Raw genomic sequence first — 24,610 nt, 5'->3', positions numbered from 1 at the left:
GTTCTATACATACTGTTTGTTATGCATGTATGTTGTTTGTACCAGGTAAAGTGGTAAGCTGATTTTCCTAACTTAAAACTAGAGATTTCATTTACTGGGCCTCGGCTCATTCCTTTATTTTTCAGACATGTAGGATGGATGTTCCACAATCTCTGCGTTTTGAAGTTCCCATATATCATGAAGCTATCTATGAAAATATGTTTGTGCCTAAGTCTAAAGAGTATATATTAAATGTAGCTCCATTGTCTAGGTCAACGTGGGTTTGGCAGAATGGGTTCCTTATCTTTTTGTTACATGGTACTTTAACCTTGATGGCGAGTTAGTTGGCCCGTTGAGGGGCTTCGACGTAGATGATGGTGGTTCCGCAACGGAGGGTGAAATCATCGATCCATGACGTCATCAGACTTTTGTTCAAACAGACTTTTGGAGTATAGTCTAGTATGGATATAAGCAACCTCGACTTACCCAGAATTTTGTTTTTGTACTTATATGATGTTTTGTCTGGGCTTGTAAATCTGACAAGTGCTGTTAATAAGAAGCAAAAGTATTTTGACTAAACTTGTGTGATATTCATGTTTAAAACTTGTTCAAACTTTGACTTCCGCTGGCCAAATTATTAATAAAGATTAGTAATAATAAAAGACTCGTGTCGTGCGTGACGTTCTGGGGCGTCACAGAAAAGCCTGAAGGTTCTAAGTGAAAAGAATTTACTATGTGGTTATGTTGCTGACGAATTGAATGTATTGAGGTTGTCGCGGTTTTCTTCAAGGAAGAGTGCTAGATTTATGCTAATAGTTGTGGATGACTACTCGAGGAAGACATGGGTATTTGTGCTTAAGCACAAGTTTGATGTTGTTGTCAGGATCAGGCAATTGAGAGCTTTGATCGAAAAGGAAACTGGTAAAAGGATCAAGCATGTGCGGATTAACAATAGTATGAAGTTTTGCTCGAAGTTGTTAAACGAATTCTGCATGAAGGGAGGCATAGTGAGACACCGCACTAGTGCTAGTGAACCACAATATGTTGCGGAATTGATGAGCAAAACATTCCTAGAGACAGCCCATAAAATGCTCTCTAGTGTTGGTATGGCTAGGAAATTGACGAATGCGCTCAGTATGGTGAGCTACCTGAAAAATAGATCCCCATCGACTGCGATTGGATGTCAGACTCCCGAAAAAGTGTGGTTAGGTAACATTGCTGATTATTCTATTTTTACAATATTTGGTTGTTCATGTTATGTTTTTGTTAGTGATGGTAAGCTCAATGAGAGGGCAAGAAAGTGCATGTTCCTAAGTTATGCACAAGGTGAGCGGATCTATCAGTTGTGGTGCCCGAAATTAAATTCATATGTTATCAGTAGAGAAGTTATATTTAACGAGTCTCCAGTACTTCTGGGTAGGAGCATTAATAGCAACGTTCATACGAATCCGAATGGTGTTCAGCTTGAGGTGGAGTTGCAATCAGAAACTCCTAAGGTAGCGGATACTAGCGGGGTAATTGACATAGATGGTGCAATTAGCGAGGTAAAGCCTCTAGAGCAACAGTTGCTGTAACTGCTGATATTGACAAGGTACATGTTTGATCTCCTAATGGATATGGATACAACGATAGTTTTGTTTTATCTATGGGAAAGGAGATTGTGTCAAAAAATCCTTATGGAGTAGTTAAAGGTGCAGATGGAGTTAGTGTCCTACTGAGGTCCACGATTATAGCGAAGTTCAAGCGAGGCTTGGACTTGAAAAATATCTGTGGCGATCGAACCCATTGGGGCTGTGGGAGAGTAGTAGCAGTGAAGTTCAAATTTTTACAAAGTGATTGTGACTTGGCTCAAACGTCGAACCAAGGTGGAGATTGTTAAATTATGTCTCGATTTTGAGTCCGAAAAGGAAAGTTTCCTAATACAAGTTGGTTTCCTATTTTGAATAGGTTTCCTAATTGAATGGTTTCCTAGTTGGAAAGGGTTTCCTAATTGGAGAAGGTTCTCTAAAAGAGGTTTCCTAATTTGAATCTAATTCTTGCCTATAAATAAGAAGGGAATGTTATTCGTGAAGATCATCAAAAAGGAGCTTCTACTTGTGAATTACACCATGAAGATATCCGAGTGTGTTGTAGCCGAGTAAATCTTATGGTAAAATTTATGTATAATTCTTACGCGGGATTGAGAGATTATTTCGTGAAGAATTGTGGGGCCAAATACTACGTGAGTTATTGGGTGTAATCGGGGTTTGGAAAACACTTAGAATGTTTGAGTGACTCGAGTATGGTTGCAATCTCCGTTGTATCGCTTAATCTATAATGGAATTGCGTGCTGTTCTCCCCTTGGACATAGGTTACTACGACCGAATCACGTAAATCTGGTATTCGATTTATTTTTCTTATTCTGTCAATTTTATTGTTTGATCGCTTGACTTCCGCAACACCAGGAGAGACTAAGATGTCAAAGTCATCTTCATTACTCTGGCCCTGTGGAAGTTCGCTTCGTGTATCAAAATTGATTCTTGAACCCCTTTCACGCTCATGTCACGTGGAGATAGTGTGGAAGAAAATACTACAAAATCTACCAAAACTAATTCTTGAATCCCTTTCACACTCATGTCACGTCAAGATCTATCAAAACTGATTCTTGAATCGCTTTCACGCTCATGTCACGTCAAGATACTATGGAAGAAAATACTGCAAAATCTAGCATCGGATATTACGTAACGGTTCGCAGTCCATGTAGTAGACATCACATTGTCATTAACATTTAAATATTGACTAGGCGGCCACGTAACTACTGCGAGAGGGTGAGATAAGTGGTTGTTATGTGCTCCAACTATCAATTGATCGAATCCCATTAATTCATCCAAGGACTTTGAGCGTGTGATATTGACAAAAAGAAATCATCTACCTCACCTTCGGCGCACAGTTTCATGCATTACAATGGTCATAGATTCAGATTTTGACAGTAGTTCACATAGAAAAGGACTCCTTTCCGAGTAAGGCTTCGTGTTTCTTGGTAAAAAAGTTCCTTCTTATTGCCCATTCAGTCATGCAAAGAGTTGCCTTAAAAGTTAGAATAAGCCGGTCTTTACCAATTGGTCATAATAACATGTCTAGTCAGAATGAGAGTGAAGAATGAACCAAGCAAGCAAGGTCCTTCAAATTTTGCTGCATGATGTGCATAATATCTGCCCGAGACAACAAGAGCACTAATTATGGTGGCAAACTTTGGCCACTTGATCATGGCTAGCTATATTGCATCAGAGTTCAATTTTGATTCAGAACTATATCAATCAAGAGCTGTGGCATGGACTTTGCCAGCCTGTATTTATCGAAATACAAGGACTTGCGGTGATTATTAAGAATGATAATACTGGGATGGGCTACAAGAGGCATGTGGTTGCGCTTCCTTTTACAGAGTAGCTTCATCTTCACCTTTAACTTAGTTGGTGCTGACTACTAAGCACCAGCACAAGGATACCATGTAGAGCCTTAAACCATAATCTTTCTCTACACAACAAATGACATAATTTAACATAAATTATCGAGCAGGGCAGGGTAAGACAGGAAAAATCACTTTCAGAAGTTCATCAGCTGTTCGAAGATGTTCATGGCTGACTCTGGCAACCCAAGTAGCACATTTATGCTTTTCCTTTCTTTACCATGAGATAGGAAAAGAATGACTTCCTTCTCAGGCAAAGCCACTGGGCCAGACAGAACAGGCTCTCCCCATCCAAAGTCAGTGGTGTGGAAGGACAGCCTAGACCAAGTTGTGATGAGAAGTGTGGCTGCTAGGGATGGTCTTGCTCTTGTTGTTTCAAAGTAGTCTATTGCTGACCTCATGTAGCTGTCCGTGACCATTTCAATTGCATAGTGGACCTTCCTCACCGCAAAAGACAGGGGGCTCTCCAGGAGATTGCCGGCACTGCACAGAGAGTTTGTTAACACTATACCATTACCAAAGTAACCCTCAGGCAGCGGAGGCTCAAAGCGAGACCGTCCATCAACTGCAAAGAGGAGCTTCGTTTGTTGGTCAGGCTCCATTTTTAATGCTTTCGTCCGGGCTCTCCACACAAATGCCGACAAGGCTTCAAAAGTCGTGCATCTATCCAGGGCTCCATCTTCCATGGCTTTCTTCTTGAGTTGTTCGAGCTTTTCAGGACCGAAACAGAATGATCTGTAGTGCATTACCTCATCTTCGTATAGTTTGCCAGTGTTTGAGACATCTTCAATCTGGTCAAATTCGTGATGTGCAAACTCTACCTTAGGAGGATTTTGGGCTTTGAGTATGGTTCTGTCCAGGAAAGGAGGGACTTTTAGAGTCAATCCCCTGGCAGTTTCACCCCAGGAATTCACAAATTCCATCGCAGCAATCCCATCAAACATACAGTGGTTCATGCATAGCCCCAAAACAAACCCTCCACACTTGAATCGTGTCACCTGCATAACAAAGAGTAGAGTCCATATGAGTTCCAAAGGTGGATTTAACTCTCCAATCCGAGGGGAGGGAACAACACAAAAGTAGCTAAGATGCAGCAAAAAAACATCAACTAACTAAGCTTCACCTAGGTAAAAAATGCCAGACACATGAATAATGGACGGACATCCACTAAAGAAATTATTATCCAACCTGAGCCACTAAGGGAGGTATCTCGAGGATGTTACTGGCACCAGGAATGTCGTAAACCAGCTTTCCAAGAGTCACTGGATCAGGTTTGGTAATGTCTCCAATCTCCTCAATGGTACAGTTAGCTTTGGCCTCAACCAAAACAGCACCCTCCCCCGTGCAATTCACTATGAGCTTCCCTTCGGGGCTGATAGTCAGCCTCCCCGAAAGCGGATAGTAGTGAACAAGAACCTCGGAGAGACCATTCTTGATGACATCAAAAGCTTCCTCGTTGCCTTTTGAATCGGACTTGAAGCAGTAGATGGTGCGGACAATCACCGCAATGTTCTGGTCGAGGTTTGAGAGGTAGTAGAGGCCCTTCTCAGTCTCCTCAGCGGGGGGAACCAGAATAGCTTCTTGTTTCTCTACGCTGAGTTCAAGGGTGGCGCCATTATTGACAGTAGCCGCCATTAAGATTAGATTCAAAAGCCTGGTCACAACTTCATCAAGTCACGCATGGTTCTTATAGCAGAGGCACAAAATTTCTCGTGGACTAATGCATGGCATATGCACCTCAAATTATAATGAATTTTGTTTTGTTCGTCTCTTCACATCGAATAGACTGGGACCAAATTGGGACCAAACAAGACAAACGAAAAAATCAAGCAAATTTACCTGTGAGATGATCAGAGAGCAGCGGGATGAGCAACAGAGGTGTGCATAATATTCATGTGCTTAAGGAAGACACGAATTATATGAAGAAGAGGTGGCCCAAACTTTTGACAGAAAAACGTGTGGGTAAACAAATGTACCGCCATGAAAGAGACCGGTGATGGGGGCTGTCTTGTACGCAAAGCAGTATTAGTGGAGGGATTAATGGCAAGGAGAAGGAGAATATCATGAATTTGAGTGATCTTCAGGAATTGCACAGATGTGGGGTTGAACTTGAAGGAGGGGTAGGCTACTGCCACTGCCCAATGGGCCTTACCAAAACACTACCAGCCGAATAAAGGGTGGCGTGTGACTGAATTTGATACCATTTGAGGCTTGGTTGGTGGGGTAGGCGTCCAATTCTTGGTTTCTTGATCTAATTATACAAAGATTATGTTGCTTTTACAGACGATACTGAATGTTGGTTCCCACCTTCCTTCTCTTCGCTCATCTCTCTTGGCCTTCCCTTCTCCCCCCGTTTCTCAACCATACAGACAAGGTCCTTCCAAGACAAATCCGGGCCATGATGCAGCATATTAATATGTGAAGTCCTTCCGTGAACATTCATTTAATCATCCATATCCATTTGACAACCTTGTTGTATCATTTGTCTATAGCACGACTTTTGCGGCCTCTTTTTCGGATGGTCCAAAGCAGGAAAGCGATTGTTTAAATTACAGCACTTTTAATACTAGTAGGTTCAAAGATCCAATTCCATTTAAAAGTGGAAAAGAAAATTGTATTTGGATCTAATGAAAATCGCCATCAGAAGTACCCCGTCTCTGTCTAGGGCAATCTGAATATACGTATAGCTATATCAAGTACACTGATTGGGATGGAAAGGAACATTAACACATGCAGTACATGAAGTGTGTCCTGCAACATTGTTCTAATAGGATATGGTTTTTTGACGATGTATTACTGGTCAATTAAGTGTATTGCATTTCTATGATTTTGTCTATTGTACGATGTTCAAATCCCAATAAGCTGGATGATTGATTAGTCATATCGCGTTAGTTGCATGTTATCACCAATACAAAATATATTTATCCAACGCTTCACCATAATAAGATAATTATCCTCGTCTCCGAGCCTGCACTTTCTATTTCTGTCTTCTTCTCTCTCTTTAAAGCTTTCTCTCTGACTCTCTGTCTAAAAGTAACGTTACAAAGGAGATCCTCCGTTTCCCGAATCTGAAGTTTCCCCCCAATTAATCTTTGAACTGAGTACGAAAAACAACAAACGCTTAAATGAAACGTGAACTGATAGCCACTTGGCTTTGGTCTCATGTAGGACATTTACTTTTAGTCTTTCCTTTTCATGTCCCATACCAGCACAAAATCTCTGTACTTGTGAGACCAACAGCGGCTTGCATATCACCAAAAGTAGAGACAATAATACCTACTTGTTACCAACAAGACCTTGATATAATTTGCCGTTTTCAACTTAAGAACATGGACTGATAATTGTACCTCCCACCATGTAACTACATCAAAAACTGTCTGAAGCATATCTTGCGCAATATCACTATCCTCTGTTTAGCTAATTGTCATCACCAAATCTTCTAATGTAGAGTCAATCTCTCCTGGAAATGGGTGCTTTAAGTCTGCAACCATGAACTCATGCACTATGTTATCGACCTCAATCAAACTAAGACCAGGGTTCTTGATGATCTGCATGTCTTTCACGAGTCTTCAGACCTTGCCAACATCATTCCACTGTCTGTTAGCAGCGTAAACGTTTGACATGAGAGCGTAGTTTCCATCGTTGAATGGCTCCAACTCAACGAGCTTTTCCATGGCACTCTCAGCTAACAAAACATTACCACTGCGAGTGCATGCATTGAGCAGAGCTCCCCAGACGAACTCATTGCGTTCAATGGGCATATCTATCATGACCTGGTAAGCCTCCTCTATTCGGCCTGCCCTGCACAAGAGATCTACCAAACACCCAAAATGCTTGATATTAGGTTGAATCCCACAGTCTCCTCTCATGGAATAGAATATCTCCTGGCCTTCCCCACCAGTCCTGAATGGCTGCAAGCAGATAACAAGGCAATGAAGGTAACATAACATCATCCGGTTTTGTTCCATCCATTTGCATTTGCTGGAACCTCTCCAAGGTCTCCCTTCCATTACCATGAATAGCAAGTCCACCGATGAGAGAATCCCAAGTCGAAACGCTCTTTAGAGGTGCCGTTTGGAAGACTCGAGAGGCTTTGTCCATGTGCCCACATTTTGCATACATGTCGATAAGCGCAGCAGCGAGTAAAGGGTTAAGAGGAACACGATTCCGGTGGATGTAACAATGCAACCGTCTACCCACGTCAAGGGCTCCGAGATGAGCACAAGCCGACAGTACACTGACCAATGTCAACTCATTTATATCTACCCCGGAAAGCAGCATTTCTCGAGACAAGGCCAGTCCCTCCTCATACCTCATGTGCTTGGTACAGCCAGAAATCATGGCCGTCCACGAAACCAGATTCTTGTGGGTCATTCTGTCGAACAGGGAACGTGCAGAGCCGAGATCACCGCACCTGCAGTAGAAAGCAACCAAAGAAGTCAAAGCATGCAGGTGGGAGCTGAGCACGTCGTGCTTGAGGACGAGGGAGTGGACTGCTTTCCCTTGACCAAGATCGGACCAAAGCTTCAGAAGAAACGGGTAGGTGTAAGCGTCGGGCTCCACGTCCAGGAGCCTCCTCATTCGATGATAGACACGGATCCCTCGGTCGCCCGAGCCATGGAGAGCACAGGCTCCCAACAGCGTGTTGCAAAGGAAGGCGGAGGGATGACGGGCTATTTGATCGAACACGGCGCGGGCGTAATCCGGGTGGGGTTGGCGGGGGGGGGGCCCGGACCCAGCAACGACCGAACGAGCTGGGTGAGGTCGGAGTCCGTGCGATGGTGATGATGGGGCTTCTTGAGGATGTGGGCATGGAGGATTTGCTTGAATTGGATGAGATGGGTGCACTCAGCGAGCAGAGGAGGAAGAGGGCGAAGCGATGAGGTCCTGAGCGACCGCCGGTATTACGATTTGGTAAGGGTTGGGTCGTCGGGTAGTAGTTGGCCAAGGTGTTCATGTTCTTACCACTCTAAAAAACGTCTTGAGATTTTAGCAGTGGCCCAGGCCGAGAACATCTGTCTGGATATGAAGCTCGCTCGACCGTCTGTCCCCATCCGTCCTCCCTCTGGTTCAACCCGTAACAAGAAGCACGGAAGAAAACCATGGATGCTTCGGAATAGTTTTGGGGAAAATTGTCCAAAAAATTCTCTCGAACCTATTGCACTTTTACTAATTGAGTCTCAAACCTTTTAATTTTATCAATTAAGTCATAAACCTTTTTTATTTATTACCAATTGAGTCATAAACATTTTTACTTCTTATCAATTGAGTCTACTCGTCTAATTTTGACTAGAAATCTCTAATACGGATGACGTCCGTCTTGCGTGGTGTTGACGAGGATAATTTTTAATAATATATATATTAGTATTTTTCAATTTTTTATTTTTATTTTTATTTCTTTCCCACTTTTCCTTTTTCTTTTGTTTTTTTCTCCTTTGGTCACAAGGCATCGGCAACTGACCAAAGGGGAGGCTCGGTGAGTTCGACCTCGGGCTAGCCTTGCCCCTGCCGGTAAGGGCAAGCCTTGCCATCGCTGGGCGAGGTCAGCCTTGCCAACCCTCTCCTTTGGCCGGTTGCTGACGCTCGGCCAAAGAGGAGAAGTTAAAAGATTTAGGACCTTTAGGTCAAAATTATTAAAAATTATCTACGTTAGTGTCACATAGATTGGCTATTGTCTATATCGACACTTTCGGATCAAAATTAATCGGATGGATTTAATTGGAAAGAAGTGAAATGTTTGGAAAAATTGAAAGATTTAGAATTGAATCGGCAAAAATACAATAAGTGTTTAGAACTCAATTAAGAGGGGCTTCGTTACCTGTAGAAGTACTGACTGGGCCTCAGCAGTTTCGGACCTTCGGGCCTCGTTTTGCCCATCATCTCCTTCCTCGACATCAGAAATCTGGGGGGCAAGAAGCTCCACACTCGCTCTGTAAAAGTTGCGACCTGCAAACCGCAGATCCCAATTTTTCCAGGCGAAAAATCAGAGAAAGATGCGCAGGCGACGCCTTCGACTCGCCTGTTCCTCCTCCTCCGACGACGACGACGACGAAAATGGAGGAGCTGCCTCCGCCGCTCCCGACCCTACGCCGCATCCTCCTGTTCCCCCTGCCGCGGTTGAGATTTCCGACGACGAAGTTGGCGAAGCCTTCATCGACGTCTCCGAGAGCCTCTCCTCCCCATCTCATTCCCCTCCGCCGCCGCCGCCGCCGACGACGCCTCCGTCTCCGGTGGCGGAGCTTCTGCAGGGGATGGGGTTGAGGCTGAGGAGGGAATGGCTCGACTCCTGCCTGGACGCCCTCCGCGCCTCCCTTCCCCATTTCTCCTCCCTCGACCCTCCCTCCGTCGCCAAGCTCTGCTTTCAGCACTTCTTGCTCTCCGACATGAACTCCTCCGGCGCCGGCGTTCTCCCCCCGGATGTCCACGCCATGCACCTCGCTCATCTCCCCGGGCCCTTCGTCTTGCAGGTCGGTTCCCTCCATTTTAACTAGTGCGACGCTTCTTTTGTTCGATGTTGTAGCTTTTCTCATGCTGGGCTGCAACTCTCTCCAGGTAGATGAGATTGTTAACATCAGTTGTCCTCTTCGAGGCAGGTACCAGAATGCACCTGCTGGCCTCAAGAGGTGCCTCAAGTTGTCCATGACCGACGGTGTTCAACGTGTTTTCGGCATGGAATACCGCCCCCTTCAGGATCTCCACGCTTTGGCCCCTTCTGGATTTAAGGTCTCTCTCTCTTCCTCTCTCTCTCTCTCTCTCTCTCTTTGTCTGAATGTGGCTTTTGATGAAGAAGTAGTTTTTCAGTTCACATCTTTGATCAATTGTATAGGTCACAGCTGAACTGAAACAATAGTGTCATCCGAGTGTGAGCTTGATGATTTATTCTTGTTTTTCCCTTTGGGTGTGGGGGTGCAGGACATCTAGATTACCCCAATTGTCGGTTCATCTTCTTGGTTAAGCAAATTACTTTTGTCTAAGACGGATGAATCTTGCTATCACGCGCTGCAGATTGCTCTTTGTAATGTCCATATACGTCATGGCCTTCTGATGTTGGTCCCTGAAGCTCTTGAGGTCTTAGGAGGAGTTGTCGATGAGTTGGAAGCAGCACGTCAGCGGCTTGTTGAAGAAGTAAATAAACCTCCGAGAGGGAGAAGGTATATTTCGACACCTAATTTGAGAGGTCTGCTGAACACTTCTTTCAGCTGCAGCATATGCTTTTATTGCATCAAGAACATTATTTTTGTCGATTTTACGTGACCTGAAATCACAAAACGTTTATATCATGCCTTTTCCGCTTAGGTCTTTTGTTTCCCTTCTTTAGTTCGCAATGTGGTGTCAAAGAAAAGGACAAGTCTAACAATTTGGTTGCATCTTTTGTACTCTTTTAATGTATAGTGGTCTTTGCTTCCTTTCCTGGACACCCACTGATTTTTTACTGTCTGGCTTTTGACAAGTTCTATGATATTGATCACTTCACTTTAATTTGTGGATTCTTTGTCAGAACGAGGTCCGGAGCCACTCCTTCATTAGCAAACAGAGCAACACTTGCCGCCTGGTCACCTAATGTTGATGATGCGGCACAAAATGGTAGTGTTACAGCACAAGATTCATCTACTTCCTTGACGAGCAGAGGTACTTCTAATCTGGAACGAGATGCAAATTTTCCGTTAGTTATATAGCATTATGAGAGGATATTAAAGATGCATGATCCCTTATGTCAAATGACTGGAAAACCTTTGGACATGAAAAATAAATCAGCTCAAGCATCTGGTTATCCTCTTTCTGCTTCATAAAAAGTGTCTTTTTCCCGCTCTTAATACTATCCAAGATAAAATGGGTTGACAAGATTCATCATAATTGTTAAAAGACTCCTTTTACTCGAAGATGCTAATATTTTCTCTGTTTCGCTTGAGTTTGAAAAGTTTAATGAGGCCACAATGGTTAGATCGTGTTTTTTCGCATCTTTTCTTTACTGTATGTATGATTGGATTTCCTGTGTAACTCTGTCTGGTGATGTTAGGATTTATATTTTGCTCTGGACAATTTTATTTAGTCGTAGTTGTTAGTTTCTCAAAATTTGGCAGGAATCTGGCGTTGATATTTTCGCATTTTTAATGAGAATATGAAAATTATAAACCAGAATATAGCTTCAGTTTGTGTTTTTTTTCCTCTGAGATTCCTTTACTTTTGGGTTTTCTTTTTGTGGTTCTTTAGGCATTAATTTGGCACCAACTGAATCGGGTAATGATGTAAGGAGCTCGGTGCCGTCTGCTGTTCCTGCTAGTGTGCAGGATGCAGTGCCTAGCCCATCACCGAACTTCATCTCAGAATTTGAAGAAATGCATGTGGATGCTGTTCCAATGAGTAACATGCAGACCGCCTCCCGTTCTTCAACAAATGTTGCAGCAAACTCTGTGGATTCCTTTTCTAATGCGATGCCATACATGGTTTCTGACTTCTCACATGGCATGGTTTCATCTGTCGAGGAGTTGGATCCTGATGTTGAGACCTTGGACAGAGCAGGTTCCGTACCCAATCCTTCTTCAGATGTTGCATCATATGTGCATGACATTGAAATGGTCGATGAGATTGAACATCCTCGCATATTATCTGGAGATCGAGAAAGCCCATTCACGTACTTAGCTAGCTTATCCACAAAGTGGGCTGCAATGAAAGATAAAGCATCTTCCGTACAAGGAAAAGTCAAGGTACGGATTGCTGGTCCTCCTCTTTCTTATTCTCCAACTTTTATCATTTTCACTTGTAAGCACAGATATACTTGGTAGAATGATTCTGGTTTCAAGGTACATAGGATCACAAAATGAGGTTGCTACCCTTGGAATGAGCAAAGGAATCTCCAGAATGTGGAAATAACATGTTGACCTGCCCAGAGGCACTGATTGTGGAAGTGGATTGTATATGGTTCCCGATGGTAAAGATGCCAACTGCGTCACCATCTATCATAGTTTTGTAAATTGTAGAGGGAATAGGCTTCAATGAAAGGGCTCACGCTGTCATGCTTACAGCGGAAAGGAATACTACTACTTAGATAGGGGGAATTTTTGTGTGGAGTTGTTCTTTTGAATGAAGTTTGCCATATCAAAGCAGATATGTTATCTTTCATCGATGACCAAGTAAAATGGATAAGCAAATGTCATCTACTTTAATATAAAAACACAACTATGGTTTGCATCTATTGTTCACATGTTCTTCTTACTTTTCTGTGCTTTTCTGATGTTCTCTTGCTTTGCCTTTTATCTCTAGTCTACATTTGTATATTCTTGATTGGCATCATTGCTCTTCTTTCTCCGTCCTACTCCTGGAAGAGCTACATGACCAATATTTTTATCCATTGGCGATTATAACACTTTACTGGGAACTTGTATACCATGGCTGAAAACTAAGAGCCCATAGCTGTTAGTGAGCATGGAACTTAGGGTAGGTTCTGACGAACTCCTTTACATGCTTCTTTCCATGAATGCATATATTGCAGTGCTTTTTGACTGGTGTGAAGGGATTCCAGTACAAGCAAAGGACAACATACGAGCTTCAAGTTTATGTTGATGATGGAAGCCTCATATCTGATATACTGATCAGTAATAATGTGCGTTTTGATTGATTGCTGATCCCAGAACTTCTTACGTATCTGTTTCTTTTATCTGAGAATTGGACATGCTGACCAGTTGCGCATACTATCAGGTCGTGCTCAAGGGAATTGGGCATTCTCCAGAGGAGGTTACTGCAGCTCTTTCTTCTACAGACAAGACAATAGTCAGTGCCATGAAGGAGACATTAAGAAAATTTCAATATTTTCTAGTGAATTTTGAGGTAATATTTCCAGCAATCCATTAACGGCAACTCAACTGCTACTATGTTTTCTAGCTTTTATGCTTATATTGTGGCATCACTGTATATCAGGGAATCATGCTTGTGGAGATCAATGGAACTTCTCCGTTTCCAATCGCGATTGAGATGGATGAAGGTTGTAATACGTCTGATGCATGGCAGCTCCTGAGAAGACTCAAGTCCTTTACCTCGGCTCAGGAATAACGCTCATCATCAAATTCTGTCGATGTATCCCCTTGATTGTCCAGGCATGAATTGCTTCCTATTGGCAAAGGACGTGCCGAGCTCTGAAAATTGATAATAATAAATTGAGCAGACAGTGCAAAGAACATGAGGGACTTGTTTCAAGCATAAACTTCCTGCAAGTTGGATAAGCCTGTCTGCCACTGCTTCAAGTGCCAAGTATGAGCTAATTTTGGAAGATGTTTCTTGGGTGAAAGATTAGTTGCAGTGCAGACTATCCAAAGTACTTGCATTCACAATACGAAGGCTTATATCTTGAGAAAGAACATTTGGAACATTTTGTTTCTATGCAGAAAACCATTTTCAAGTAGTCTTCGATTGATTACGTTTTAAACGAGAGCGTTTTCAATATGAGTGTGTTGCAGTTCAATCAGAAATGCAAGATGAAAAAGGAAACATCTTTTCAAATGGGGAATGCGAGTGTGCTGCCAAACAAACGCTAAGAGAAGAAAGGAGAACCTGATTGCTGATCAAGTTCCTTGAGATCTCTTTGAAGATCATTTTGTCATATTGGGAGTGTTCAATGGCTCTTAAAAGGAAGACTTTGGAGTTTGTCCTCTCGAAGGCAAAAGATATGGGAGATAATGAAGAAGTTGGTGTTTGCAGTCCCGAAGACAAAGGAGGTGGTTTATTTCCAGGTGAGGAGGCTGACTGGATCAATCTTCTTCATGTTTATGCTATCTTTCAAACTCCTCCGTTAATATCGGGATTTGACTATTCTAGTCCTTTGTTTAACTTCCTTCTTTGCAGTCTTTAATTATTAGAAGTGCAGTAGAACTAGGAAAACAAAGGAGAGCTCAAGCGATTGTAAATAACTATTCATTGTTAACATTTTTAGAGTGACCTGTTGAAGCGGAGTAAAAGCGAAATGGGCAAAGCGAAGAGCTTTGCTGTTGTCAGTACGCAGTTGCAATCTCTCATGCGTAAATCTTCAGCATAACATTATTTCTGAATTTTTATTCAGTGCCATCAACATTAGCTAAATTACTGTTCCATGAGCCCTTTTCGGGTATTTCTTTCATGCTCTTGTTGCTTCATGTGTGATCTCATTCAGTTGAAGAAAAGACTCATCTCGAATGTCGCATGCAAATGTTGGCTTTAGGAGATAATGTTAGAGTTTGGTTTCTTGACTAATGTTTAGTTACACCCGACGTTAAAGTGCCCCGGCTAGAAAGTAGGAAGTCTCAGGAGAAATAGGTTTCTTTCAGTTTCTTCTGTAATGGGATATGGTCGGGCTCGACTTTCACCATTTTGAATCTTCAGATCTGGCAAACCTTTCCAAGGGTAAAAGAATGTGATACATTGTATCAGACTATCAGCGTATGCTTTACAAGATGTTCCTTGGAGCTTTTACATCCTAGCGGCGTTCCTTCCAACCGGGTCACGTTGCACACGACATTGTGTGCGCGAATTGGACTAGCCTGGGACGTTGTGGTAGCCCGTCGCGTGCGGTGGTCATCAGAAATCATTGTAAGGTTTCTTCCCTGAAGAAGACCGGAGTTGTCAGTTGATGATGCACTCTTGTCGTGCGCAGCAAATTAGGAAAGGAAAGCTTATTTCCTTTTCTATTTTTTTAATAAAAGGATTTGATGCAGAGATCTGGATGTGCATTGCCAGGTTTGCATTGGCGTTGTTTTAGACTTTCCAGCGACCATTCCCTCATTGGTGGTCACAGGCCTTGGCACCACCTCCGCCATCGTGATGGTCATTGATTCCCCACTCCCTCGCTCAACCTCTCTCTATACCTGGCCAGTCTCCTGATGAGGGCCACATTGACGGCCACGCACATCGCAAGCCACAGACTTCTCTTATTACAGTTCTCTTCCTAGGTCCTAAATTTGTAGCGACCCGCATGCTACCTGACCCACCCGGATGTTACCTGACCCGTTAAATCCGACTCAATAGAGTCAAATCGGTAGTAGACTAATTTTGCCACATATATTAACAGCACATGCAGAATGGCCAAGAAAATTACGTGAAATCAAGAAAGTACTGGAATAAGGAGGACCAGTACGTAGATCCAATGACCTCCTTGGCATGAACATCATGGAGGCTTTGCGACGGAATAAAAGAATGTCCGGGCAATTTGTGACCAGATCAGGGCAACGAAAGGTCTGTGGTTCCTTTTATTTGCAGTTCCATTTACAAAAGAGTAACTTTTCCTGATACGACAACATACAGACTATGCACATGGTAGGCGGGACAAGATAGAAACGGAGTGGAACTGGAAAAGGGGCTACTCAGTTTTGATTTGGGGTGTCTGAATGGTGCTTGGGTAGACCAGCTTCTTGGCGCCGGGGAGATCCACCAACTTCTTGCTGGGTGCTTCCGTTGGGGGTTCTCCGGGGCCAGCCAGATACAGGAGCCGGTACGTCCACTCTATGATCTCAGGGCAGAATGCCTTCCAGAGGTAGGTCATCTTAAACCATGCTGGCTCAGTCAAGTACCTGTCCCCTCTACATGCGCTGTTCACTATCGCTTTCGCACATCCTTGTGCTGACACCACCGGGATCATGCTCACTTGGACCTGCATCATCGTCATTTGCATTGTTACCGACTCTCCTTACACTATACTTTTTTCTTCATTGGTTTCCATAAAATGCTGAAGCTTACATCTCTCAAGTCTTGATCCACCTCCAGCTTGCCTTCCTTGGTGAAGTGTTTCCCTTTAGTCAGCTCCGATTCTATGAATCCAGGCGTGACGATGGTTATACCAATGTCAGGACCCAGCTCCACCATCAATGTCTCGAACATGCTCAGCAGGGCTGCTTTGCTTGCCTGTGATGAGATTCGAATGTCTGTGAGTGAGACTGAATCCGAACTGAATACATGCGTTGATCAGAAAGCAAGCACGAGCTTACATTGTAGAAACTCATTCGGGGCTTAGGCAACCAGGAGAAAGAGGAAGAAAGCACTATGATCTTGCCTCTGCTGTTCCTTAGGTATGGAACTGCGAACCACCGAACCCCAGTAGTTAGTGTCCTGCATCATTCAATTCAATAGTCAGAAACCTTGGCCACCACCTGCACTCTACCAAATCAAGTTTCTGATTCTAAGCCCATGTGTTCCCTTCCATCCAGGGAAAGGAAAACGACCTAGTTCAATTGATAGGAGTCCCTGTATCCCATCCATTGTATGTTCCTCATGTGCCACTACCCATTCAGATCCATTCTCTCTCTTGTACCTGATTAAACATGCTGATGCCCCGTAAATCATAATCTCAGACAAAGTGGGTGTGAATTACCATGACAGCTCTAAAATTGGTGATGTCCCCTGCATCTTCAAAATTGCAGATGGAATTAATCCCGGCGTTGTTGACCAGATGGTCCACTGCAATCCATCGCGACGTAGTACGAGCGTGCATCAAATCATTAAATCTAATTATGCAAAGCAACAAAACGAGAAAAACAGAGAAACAAGAACAAGGTACGCCTTTGGAAGTGATTCATGGTCTCATTGACGAGGCGCCTGCAGTCGTCAACTTGGGTAACAGCGGCCTGAATGACTATGACTTCTGGAGAGCCCAACTCCCTCGCCCTCTCCGCCACTTCCCGCAGCGAGATCTCCCGCCGGGCCACCAGAGCCAAGCACGCACCCCTCCTCGCATACTCATAAGCCAGGTGCTGCACGCAACATAAAATTTAACTTAAACAGCACAACATGTCAGGTCATTTCGGACGAATAAGACGGTCGCAAAGCAACGGCGACACGTACCTCTCCGATGCCGGAGGAAGCACCAGTGATGAGGACAACCTTACCTTCGACGCTCTCGCTGAAGACGGAGCTCAATGTGGAGAGGAAGAACTTGAAAGCGTAGAAAGGGGGCAAGAAGAGGCAGAGGAAAAGAAAGTGAAAGGAGTAGCCTCCAGATTCAGGAACTTGTGGATCAAATCCATGTCTTGACAGCCTCACTTCTCTCCAGTTTCTCTTGCTCGCTTTGCTGCCTGCCTGTGCGGGAGTTCCCGAGAAGAGAGAGCGAGAAGTGATGATATGGGAGAGAGAGATAAGCGGTGGAGGAGGTGGAGCGATGGCAGCTTCTGCATGGGGCGAACACGCTACGAACGTAATTGTTGCTCCACTTGAACTGTGGTGCACGGTCGCACTTGTCTGTCTCTCGTATCCCTTTGATCTTTTCTCCTTTTGTTTGTTTTGTCCACCGTCTTGACCACTAGCACCGACTGATTGTCCTCGCTTAAATTGCACAATATCCAGTCTATATATCCGCTACAATTGAGGCTTAGATAAGAACCCTGTGCTCCTCAAATGAATCTACCTCTGTAAAACAAAGTGGGATCCTCTAAGACAGTCCTTCTCGAGTCGATTCGACACGTTAAGATTCTTCCGACATGTGCACCGGATAAAGGAATGAACAGGGTTTCCAACAGGACACTGCTGCATTGAGGAGCCGTTTTAGCGACGTCGGTACCTTAAAAGGCATGGATCATGACTTGCTGTTGAAGGTTCTACCGTATCTGGAAGTCCCTCTAAATGATCCTGTGGGCAAGAATTTATGCGTGACTAGACATGTTCACACCATCAAATGACCAAGTCTTTACAATCGATATGGCGCCGATTTGAATGAGCATAGAACTTGGTGCTTACTTGGATTTGGTTATCATTAAGTTGTTGATAATAGAAACACTTTATTGATGTTCACGATGGTGTATCGATGATCATGAAATAGAGCTATCGACGCATGATGGGGAATGGTCAGTGGACATATCAATTGGATGATGAAGCCAACATATAGCCAATGTTAAAATGAATTAATTAATGGTTGATGGACATATATGATTGGATGACAAAACCAACACATGGGCAATGTTAATATGAATTTGGTAAGTTTTTGGATGCAGGGAAGTAAAGAGAGGAGATGAAGTGAAGATGTCGATTGAAGACAAAAATACCAAACTCGGTTGCATTTAATGAGTTGTAACCACTTATGGAGAAATGTCGACGTGCAATCATGAGACCTTAAGTTACGAAAATGCAATTATGACCATCGTTTATATAAGGCAATGTGAAATTGTTGTAAAAAGATGCAAAGTCCAATTATACTTTACAATTTATCAATATATATTTCAATTTTCAGTACTTGCATTTCTTCCTTTAAGCTTATTGTTCTTCGTCCTTGTAACGCATATTCAATTCCCCTCCGAGTTGCCACTTCACCTCTTTAATTGCTACGAACCCCCATTTCTAGTGAAACAAGATGTGAATGTCACGAGGGTCTTAGGCAACAACACTAAAATCAGGTAAGGGGATTATCTCTTGGGAGTTCCCATTCAATTTGGGGACCACAGAAATATAGTCAACATCAGAGTTAAAGCTTTGTGGCTCGCCCCTTTCCACATTACTTTTTTACTAATTGGAGGAAGCTTTTTAGATAGTGAGGTATTGTCAAGAATGGACTAGCATTAAGGGGGACCATCTGTCTGCATATCTTGCATTCTCACAGCTTTGTAGATTTGCCTGAATTCCACTGCTTTTATCGTTTCCGCTTTGCTGTCGATGTCGAGAGGTATAGCCACAGTTTTACCAATCATGTATAGTCGAATTCGTAGCGCAGAAAATCATAACCTTACTGCCCTGTTCATGCGAATTGTTTGTGCTGTTTTGAGATCCTTGTGTGGTGACAAAACCGCAGCATTTCTCAGTGATTTTAAGCATACAAAAGCAAAGAGAAAGAAAGAAGATGTGGCGAATCATCGAAGAAGCTGAGGTACTATTAAAGCCTTTCGATCAGTAGAGCTGTACAGGATGCATAACATAAAAAGCACAGCAAGCTCTCGCGTGTAAAGGACAGAATCGCTGGGAATCCGAGACACCTACTCCAATCAATACGCCCCTTGCTCCCCCTGGCCAAGGCAAACTTGCACACTTTCGGTTAGCAAAAGCTGTATATATATATATGAAAGTAGAAAAGGGGAAAGAAGGCAGAGGCCGTGATGTTAAAAGACTTTTACTTTCTTGTGGGTGATGAAGTCGACGAACTAGTTCTCGGACTTGGGTTTGCCAATGGGGGAGGAGGTAAGGGAGGAGGGCTTGGGGTGCCTCTTCAGGATGCGCTCTCGCACGAGTTTCTTGTACAGGAAAGCCGCGCCATTAAACTGAGGTAGGACCAGCCACGCCACCAAGATGAGCTTCACATCGTACCATACGGGTACCCTGATGACGATGAAGAAGAGGATGATGATTCATCATCTCAGTAATCCCCTCCATCAATCATCAAGCACACAGCAAGAGATGATTCATCACCACTTACCACTCAAGAAGAGACCGGAAGAGCATCTCGACGAGGGTGAGGAAGGAATAGAGGATCCAGTAAGCCAGCCACTGCTCATCTTCTCCTTTGGAGGTGCTCTCTATGGCCATCACAGACGCGTACCTGCCCAGAGAAAACGCACCACCATCAAACCCACAATCTCCCCTGCCTTGACCTACATAGCAAGCATCATGGGAAGAAAGGACAGGGAATCTTACAGAGGATAGAGCAGCATCAGCACCGGCCTGCGCGAATTCCATCAAAGATCGTTTAGGCACGCAGGTCGTTCAATATATGTTGAAGAAGAAGAAGAAGAAGAGGAGGAGGAGTACCCGGCGAGGGAGTGAGCGTGCGTGAGGACAGTCCACAGATGACCCATTGCTCTGCCGAACCGGATGGGCGGAAGGGAGTTTAATCAGTAGAGAAAACTCTAATGGGGAGATGAGAACAGAGGAATCGAGTGCAGATTCTCGGACGGACGTTGTAAGAAAGAAAGAAAGAAACGCCCGTATAAGAAGGCCTTAGCGCGGGTGGACACGTGGCAGCCTCGAGATTCGAAAGCGAGGTTGATTGATTGATTGATCGATCGGATCACCGGTCCCCCGTTGTCTCCCTTTATCTGTACAAAGTACGTGCTCGCACTTCCTTCCTTTTCGATCTCGCGCACCTGAATCTTTGCTTCTATCCATGTGACGACAAGTTCCCCTCTCGTTTTTCTTGGAATAATGACAAATATTATTCCTATAAATTTTTAATTTATTCAATCTGATTTCTGAACTCTTGATCCACGTGTTAAATTAATTTATTAATTATATGAAAATATTCGATATTGTTCCCGAACTTCGATTTAATTGAATGATAATATTGAATATTTACATATCGTCCGAGGATCATATTGAAAAAATTAAAAGTCTAGGAATCACTTTGTGTATTGAGCTAACATTCAGATACCATATTGTATATTTGATCAAAGTTGAGGGGCATCCGTGTCATTTCCCTCTTCTTTTTTAATCTTTTGTCATTTTTCTCTTCTTGGGCTTTTGAGCGTTCGCGGGCCGACTGCTTCTGCGTGTCTCGGCCAGAGAAGTTGAGAGAATGAGGACCCAAATTACTCAAATGAGCTCCACTTGGTCCTCTTTAGTTGGGGTCCCTGTAAAGAGCGCACCACATCTTTGATCCTGATTTATCAAAATGCTAGATTCCAACAACACCCTTTTTTGATCTCGGACTCGGAGACCACCAGAGCCAAGCAGGCACCCCTCCTCGCATACTCATGAGCCAGGTACTGCACGCAACATAAAATTTAACTTAAACAGCACAACATGTTGGTCATTTCGGACGCATAAGATGGTCACAAAGCGACGGCGACATGTACCTCTCCAATGCCGGAGGAAGCACCCGTGATGAGGACGACCTTACCTTTGAAAGCGTAGAAAGGGGGCAAGAAGAGGCAGAGGGAAAAGAAAGTGAAAGGAGGAGCCACCAGGTTCAGGAACTTGTGGATCAAATCCATGTCTTAACAGCCTCACTTCTCTCCAGTTTCTCTTGCTCGCTTTGCTGCCTGCCGGCGCGGGAGCTCCCGAGAAGAGAGAGCGAGAAGTGATGATATGCGAGAGAGAGATAATAAGCGGTAGAGGAGGTGCAGGGATGGCAGTTTCTGCATGGGGCGAACACGCCCCGTCCGAAATTGTTGCTCCGCTTGAACTGCGGTGAACGGTCACACCTGTCTCTCCTTTCCCTTCTATCTTTTTTTCCTTTTGTTTGTTTTGTCCACCGTCACGATCACTCGCACCGACTTGATCGTCCTCGCTGAAGTTGCACAGTGTCCAGTCTATATATCCGCTAGAATTGAGGCTTATAGATAAGAACCGTGTGCTCCTCCAATGAATCTACCTCTGTAAAACAAAGTGGGGTCTCTAAGACAGGAGTCGATTCGACACGTTAAGATTCTTCCGACATGCCCACCGGGACAAAGGAATGAACAGGGTCTCCAACAGTACACTACTACATTGAGGAGCTGTTTTGGCGACGTCGGTACCTTAAAAGGCATGGATCATGACTTGCTATTGAAGGTTCTACCATGTCTGGAAGTCCCTCTAAATGATCTTGTGGGCAAGAATTTATGCATGACATAGACGTGTTCACGCCAAAAAATGGCCAAGTCCTTGCAATCGATATGGGGCCAATTTAAATTAGTATAGAACTTGGTTTTAAGTTGGATTTGGTTATTGGTAGGCTATTGATAATAGAAACACTTATCGATAACCATGAAATAGAGCTATCGATGCACGATGGTGAATAATCGACGGACATATTGATTGGATGATGGAGCCAACACATAATCGACGTCCGATCATACGACCAAAACAAATTCTTATTGTATTTGCAATTTATCAATATATTTTCAGATTTCAGTACTTGCATTTCTTCCTTTAAGCTCATCGTTCTTCGTCCTTGTCATGCATATTCAATTCCCATCCGAATCGCCACTAAACCCGCTTAATAAAAAAATCAAAGGGTCAACCTTTGGTGAAAGATATTTCACTAATCGGGACAGACCTCTATTTGTAGTGAAACAAGATGTAAATGTCACGAGGGTCCCTTGGGCAATAAGACTAAAATCAGGTGAGGGAATAATATCTTGGGTGTTCCCATTCAATTCGGGGACCACAGAAATATAGTCAACATCAGAGTTAAGCTTTGTGGCTCACCCCCTTCCACGTTACTTTTGACTAATTGGAGGAAGCTTCGTAGGTAGTGAGGTATTGTCAATGTCAAGAATCGACTAGCATTATGGGGACCATCTGTCTGCGTATCTTGCGTTTGCCCAGCTTTGTAGCTTGCCTGAATTCCACTGCTGTTGTCGTTTCCGCTCTGCCGTCGATGTCGAGAGCTATAGCTAAGGTGAACCGACCAACCTAACTAGTTCCGTTTAGCAATCATGTATGGTTGAATTCGTAGCGCAGCGAATCATGACCTTACTGCCCTGTTCATGCGAATTGTTTGTGCTGTTTTGAGAATTCTTGCGTGGCAGCAAAAACTGCAGCTTTTTCTCGGTGATTTCAAGTATATACAAGCAGAAAGAAAGAAAGAAGATGTGGGGAATCAAGGAAGAAGCTGTGGTACCATTAAAGCCTTTTCGATCAGGAGCCGTACAGGATGTATAACATAAAAAACACAGCATGCTCTCGCGTGTAAAAGACAGAATTGCCGGGAATCCGAGACACCTCCTCCGATCAATACGCCCCGTGCTCTCCCTGGCCAAGGCAAAGTTGCACACTTTCGGTTAGCAAAAGCTGTATATATATATGAAAGTAGAAAAGGGACAGGAGGCAGAGGCCTGATGTTAAAAGACTTCACTTTCTTGTGGGTGATGAAGTCGACGAACTTGTTCTTGGACTTGGGTTTGCCATTCGGGGACGAGGTAGGGGAGGAGGACTTGGGGTGCCTCTTCAGGATGCGCTCTCGCACGAGTTTCTCGTACAGGAAAGCCGCGCCTTTGAACTGAGGGAGGACCAGCCACGCTGCCAAGATGAGCTTCACATCGTACCATATGGTTACCCTGATGATGATGAAGAGGATGATCCATCATCTCAGTAGCCCATCGATTCAATCATCAAGCACACAACAAGATATGATTCATCACCACTTACCACTCAAAAAGAGGCTGGAGGAGCATCTCGACGAGGGTGAGGAACGAATACAGAATCCAGTAAGCCAGCCACTGCTCATCGTCTACCTTGGACGGGCTCTCTATGGCCATCACAGACGCGTACCTGCCCAAAGAAAGCACACCCCCATCAAACCCCAATCTCCCCTGCTTAATTGGCCTACATAGTAAGCATCATGGGAAGAAAGAGGTGGGAATCTTACAGAGGATAGAGCAGCATCAGCACCGGCCTGCGCGAATCCCATCAAGATCGTTAAGCCACGCAAGTCCTTCAATAAATGTTGAAGAAGAGCAAGAAGAAGAAGAAGAAGAACAAGAACAAGAACAAGAACAAGTGTACCCGGCGAGGGAGTGAGCGTGCGTGAGGACAGTCCACAGATTACCCATTGCTTTGCCGAATCGGATGGGCGGAAGGGATTCAGAGAAACTCTAATGGGGAGATGAGAACAGAGGAATCGAGTGCAGGAAGAAGAAAGAAAGAAAGAGAGAAACGATGCGATCCGGCAGGAGGGAAGAAGAAACGCCCCTATAAGAAGGCCAAGCGCGAGGGGACACGTGGCAGCCCCGCGAGGCTTTGGGCGTTCCACGTGTCGGGAATCCATCTTCGAAGCGAGGTTTATTGATCACGGTCCACTGTCGCCCTTTATCTATACAAATTCGGTACAACTCTTCGATCTCCCGCACCTGAATCTTCGCTTTTGTCCATGATCAAAGCTGGGTATTATATTTGGGGCAGTCGGTGACACGTGTCCCGGCCACGTGCCGACAAGTTGCCCCCCTTTTTTTTTCTTTGAGATAACAACACCAACGGTTCGTCAACTTTGATTTAATGTGCAATGTGATCTTTAAATTTTAACTCAATATGTAACGTGATCCTTAAACTTTTAATTTATTCAATGTGATCCATGAATTTATGGTACATATTCAAATTAATGCATGAACTATATGAAAAAAATTCAATGTTATCATGTTATTCAATATTCATTGACCATATTGAACAAATTAAAAGTTTATAGATCACATTACATATTGGGCTAACGTTCAGGGATCATATTAAATAAATTAAAAATTCATGGATCACATTGCACATTAAATTAAAAGTTTAGAGATCGTTTGTCTCGTTCCCCCCCTCCTTTTTTTTATTCTTTTGTCATTTTTCTCTTCT

The 24,610-nt window shown here is 43.8% G+C and overlaps 6 protein-coding genes across 12 annotated transcripts; 1 reads left to right on the top strand and 5 right to left on the bottom strand.

Moving 5' to 3' along the window:
- Window positions 1-3,309: 3,309 nt before the first annotated feature.
- Window positions 3,310-5,537, bottom strand: LOC115678848 (omega-hydroxypalmitate O-feruloyl transferase-like). Its single transcript, XM_056319276.1, has 3 exons — window positions 5,264-5,537; window positions 4,613-5,078; window positions 3,310-4,422 (listed from the first exon to the last, which is right to left on the bottom strand). The coding sequence occupies exons 2-3, from the start codon at window positions 5,057-5,059 to the stop codon at window positions 3,562-3,564; spliced, it is 1,308 nt and encodes a 435-aa protein (XP_056175251.1). The 5' UTR covers window positions 5,060-5,078; window positions 5,264-5,537; the 3' UTR covers window positions 3,310-3,561.
- Window positions 5,538-6,993: 1,456 nt separating this feature from the next.
- Window positions 6,994-8,005, bottom strand: LOC115678976 (pentatricopeptide repeat-containing protein At4g21065-like). Its single transcript, XM_030602483.1, has 2 exons — window positions 7,323-8,005; window positions 6,994-7,225 (listed from the first exon to the last, which is right to left on the bottom strand). Exons 1-2 carry the CDS (start codon window positions 8,003-8,005, stop codon window positions 6,994-6,996), a joined length of 915 nt encoding a protein of 304 aa, XP_030458343.1.
- A 1,274-nt stretch (window positions 8,006-9,279) lies between these two features.
- On the top strand, window positions 9,280-14,531 carry LOC115678900 (recQ-mediated genome instability protein 1). Of its 3 annotated transcripts, XM_030602386.2 has the most exons (8): window positions 9,281-9,891; window positions 9,977-10,147; window positions 10,430-10,575; window positions 10,923-11,053; window positions 11,636-12,129; window positions 12,915-13,025; window positions 13,121-13,249; window positions 13,340-14,531. In XM_030602386.2, exons 1-8 carry the CDS (start codon window positions 9,418-9,420, stop codon window positions 13,469-13,471), a joined length of 1,788 nt encoding a protein of 595 aa, XP_030458246.1. In that variant the 5' UTR covers window positions 9,281-9,417; the 3' UTR covers window positions 13,472-14,531. The 3 variants fall into 3 exon arrangements, with proteins under 3 accessions (XP_030458248.1, XP_030458249.1, XP_030458246.1); XM_030602388.2 differs by lacking the exon at window positions 12,915-13,025 and having other exon boundaries at window positions 9,280-9,891; XM_030602389.2 differs by lacking the exons at window positions 13,121-13,249; window positions 13,340-14,531 and having other exon boundaries at window positions 9,280-9,891; window positions 12,234-12,954.
- A 1,045-nt stretch (window positions 14,532-15,576) lies between these two features.
- On the bottom strand, window positions 15,577-21,423 carry LOC115678985 (11-beta-hydroxysteroid dehydrogenase A-like). Its single transcript, XM_030602497.2, is given in 8 exon segments — window positions 15,577-16,037; window positions 16,124-16,288; window positions 16,372-16,465; window positions 16,467-16,492; window positions 16,755-16,840; window positions 16,941-17,133; window positions 17,225-17,314; window positions 21,190-21,423. Coding segments are annotated over 8 exon segments (1,044 nt in total). The 5' UTR covers window positions 21,289-21,423; the 3' UTR covers window positions 15,577-15,746.
- LOC115678983 (HVA22-like protein e) lies at window positions 19,216-20,270 on the bottom strand. Of its 4 annotated transcripts, none has more exons than XM_056319194.1 (5): window positions 20,108-20,270; window positions 19,994-20,020; window positions 19,776-19,898; window positions 19,505-19,678; window positions 19,216-19,368 (listed from the first exon to the last, which is right to left on the bottom strand). In XM_056319194.1, coding segments are annotated over exons 1-5 (372 nt in total). In that variant the 5' UTR covers window positions 20,155-20,270; the 3' UTR covers window positions 19,216-19,367. The 4 variants fall into 4 exon arrangements, with proteins under 4 accessions (XP_056175169.1, XP_056175168.1, XP_030458354.1 ...); XM_056319193.1 differs by having other exon boundaries at window positions 19,471-19,678; window positions 20,108-20,269; XM_030602494.2 differs by having other exon boundaries at window positions 19,477-19,678; window positions 20,108-20,269.
- Window positions 21,424-22,300: 877 nt separating the features above from the next.
- LOC115678982 (HVA22-like protein e) lies at window positions 22,301-23,963 on the bottom strand. Of its 2 annotated transcripts, none has more exons than XM_056318987.1 (5): window positions 23,786-23,963; window positions 23,649-23,675; window positions 23,429-23,551; window positions 23,131-23,337; window positions 22,301-23,026 (listed from the first exon to the last, which is right to left on the bottom strand). In XM_056318987.1, exons 1-5 carry the CDS (start codon window positions 23,830-23,832, stop codon window positions 22,708-22,710), a joined length of 723 nt encoding a protein of 240 aa, XP_056174962.1. In that variant the 5' UTR covers window positions 23,833-23,963; the 3' UTR covers window positions 22,301-22,707. The 2 variants fall into 2 exon arrangements, with proteins under 2 accessions (XP_056174962.1, XP_030458351.1); XM_030602491.2 differs by having other exon boundaries at window positions 22,881-23,032; window positions 23,136-23,337; window positions 23,786-23,959.
- Between the last annotated feature and the right edge of the window lie 647 nt (window positions 23,964-24,610).

This window comes from Syzygium oleosum, unplaced genomic scaffold (genome assembly GCF_021117445.2).
Source record: "Syzygium oleosum isolate NSW1041296 unplaced genomic scaffold, Sole_v2.1 Sole_v2.17, whole genome shotgun sequence".
NCBI lineage: Eukaryota > Viridiplantae > Streptophyta > Magnoliopsida > Myrtales > Myrtaceae > Syzygium > Syzygium oleosum.
Note: the sequence above shows the minus strand (reverse complement) of the source record. Positions and strands in the feature narration are given on the sequence as shown.

Excerpts from the sequence above, each read along its gene's own strand:
- LOC115678848 (XM_056319276.1), bottom strand. The coding sequence starts at position 5,059 with ATGGCGGCTACTGTCAATAATGGCGCCACCCTTGAACTCAGCGTAGAG. Across the intron at positions 4,423-4,612 it reads TACCTCCCTTAGTGGCTCAG|GTGACACGATTCAAGTGTGG; the intron begins GTTGGATAATAA and ends TTTGTTATGCAG.
- LOC115678976 (XM_030602483.1), bottom strand. The coding sequence starts at position 8,005 with ATGAGGAGGCTCCTGGACGTGGAGCCCGACGCTTACACCTACCCGTTT. Across the intron at positions 7,226-7,322 it reads CTTGCAGCCATTCAGGACTG|GGCAGGCCGAATAGAGGAGG; the intron begins GTGGGGAAGGCC and ends TCTCTTGTGCAG.
- LOC115678900 (XM_030602386.2), top strand. The coding sequence starts at position 9,418 with ATGCGCAGGCGACGCCTTCGACTCGCCTGTTCCTCCTCCTCCGACGAC. Across the intron at positions 12,130-12,914 it reads CCGTACAAGGAAAAGTCAAG|TGCTTTTTGACTGGTGTGAA; the intron begins GTACGGATTGCT and ends CATATATTGCAG. Across the intron at positions 13,026-13,120 it reads ATATACTGATCAGTAATAAT|GTCGTGCTCAAGGGAATTGG; the intron begins GTGCGTTTTGAT and ends GCATACTATCAG.
- LOC115678983 (XM_056319194.1), bottom strand. The coding sequence starts at position 20,154 with ATGGGTCATCTGTGGACTGTCCTCACGCACGCTCACTCCCTCGCCGG. Across the intron at positions 20,021-20,107 it reads CACGCTCACTCCCTCGCCGG|GCCGGTGCTGATGCTGCTCT; the intron begins GTACTCCTCCTC and ends GAATTCGCGCAG. Across the intron at positions 19,679-19,775 it reads TTCCGGTCTCTTCTTGAGTG|GGTACCCGTATGGTACGATG; the intron begins GTAAGTGGTGAT and ends CATCGTCATCAG.
- LOC115678982 (XM_056318987.1), bottom strand. The coding sequence starts at position 23,832 with ATGGGTAATCTGTGGACTGTCCTCACGCACGCTCACTCCCTCGCCGG. Across the intron at positions 23,676-23,785 it reads CACGCTCACTCCCTCGCCGG|GCCGGTGCTGATGCTGCTCT; the intron begins GTACACTTGTTC and ends GGATTCGCGCAG. Across the intron at positions 23,552-23,648 it reads CTGATGCTGCTCTATCCTCT|GTACGCGTCTGTGATGGCCA; the intron begins GTAAGATTCCCA and ends TTCTTTGGGCAG.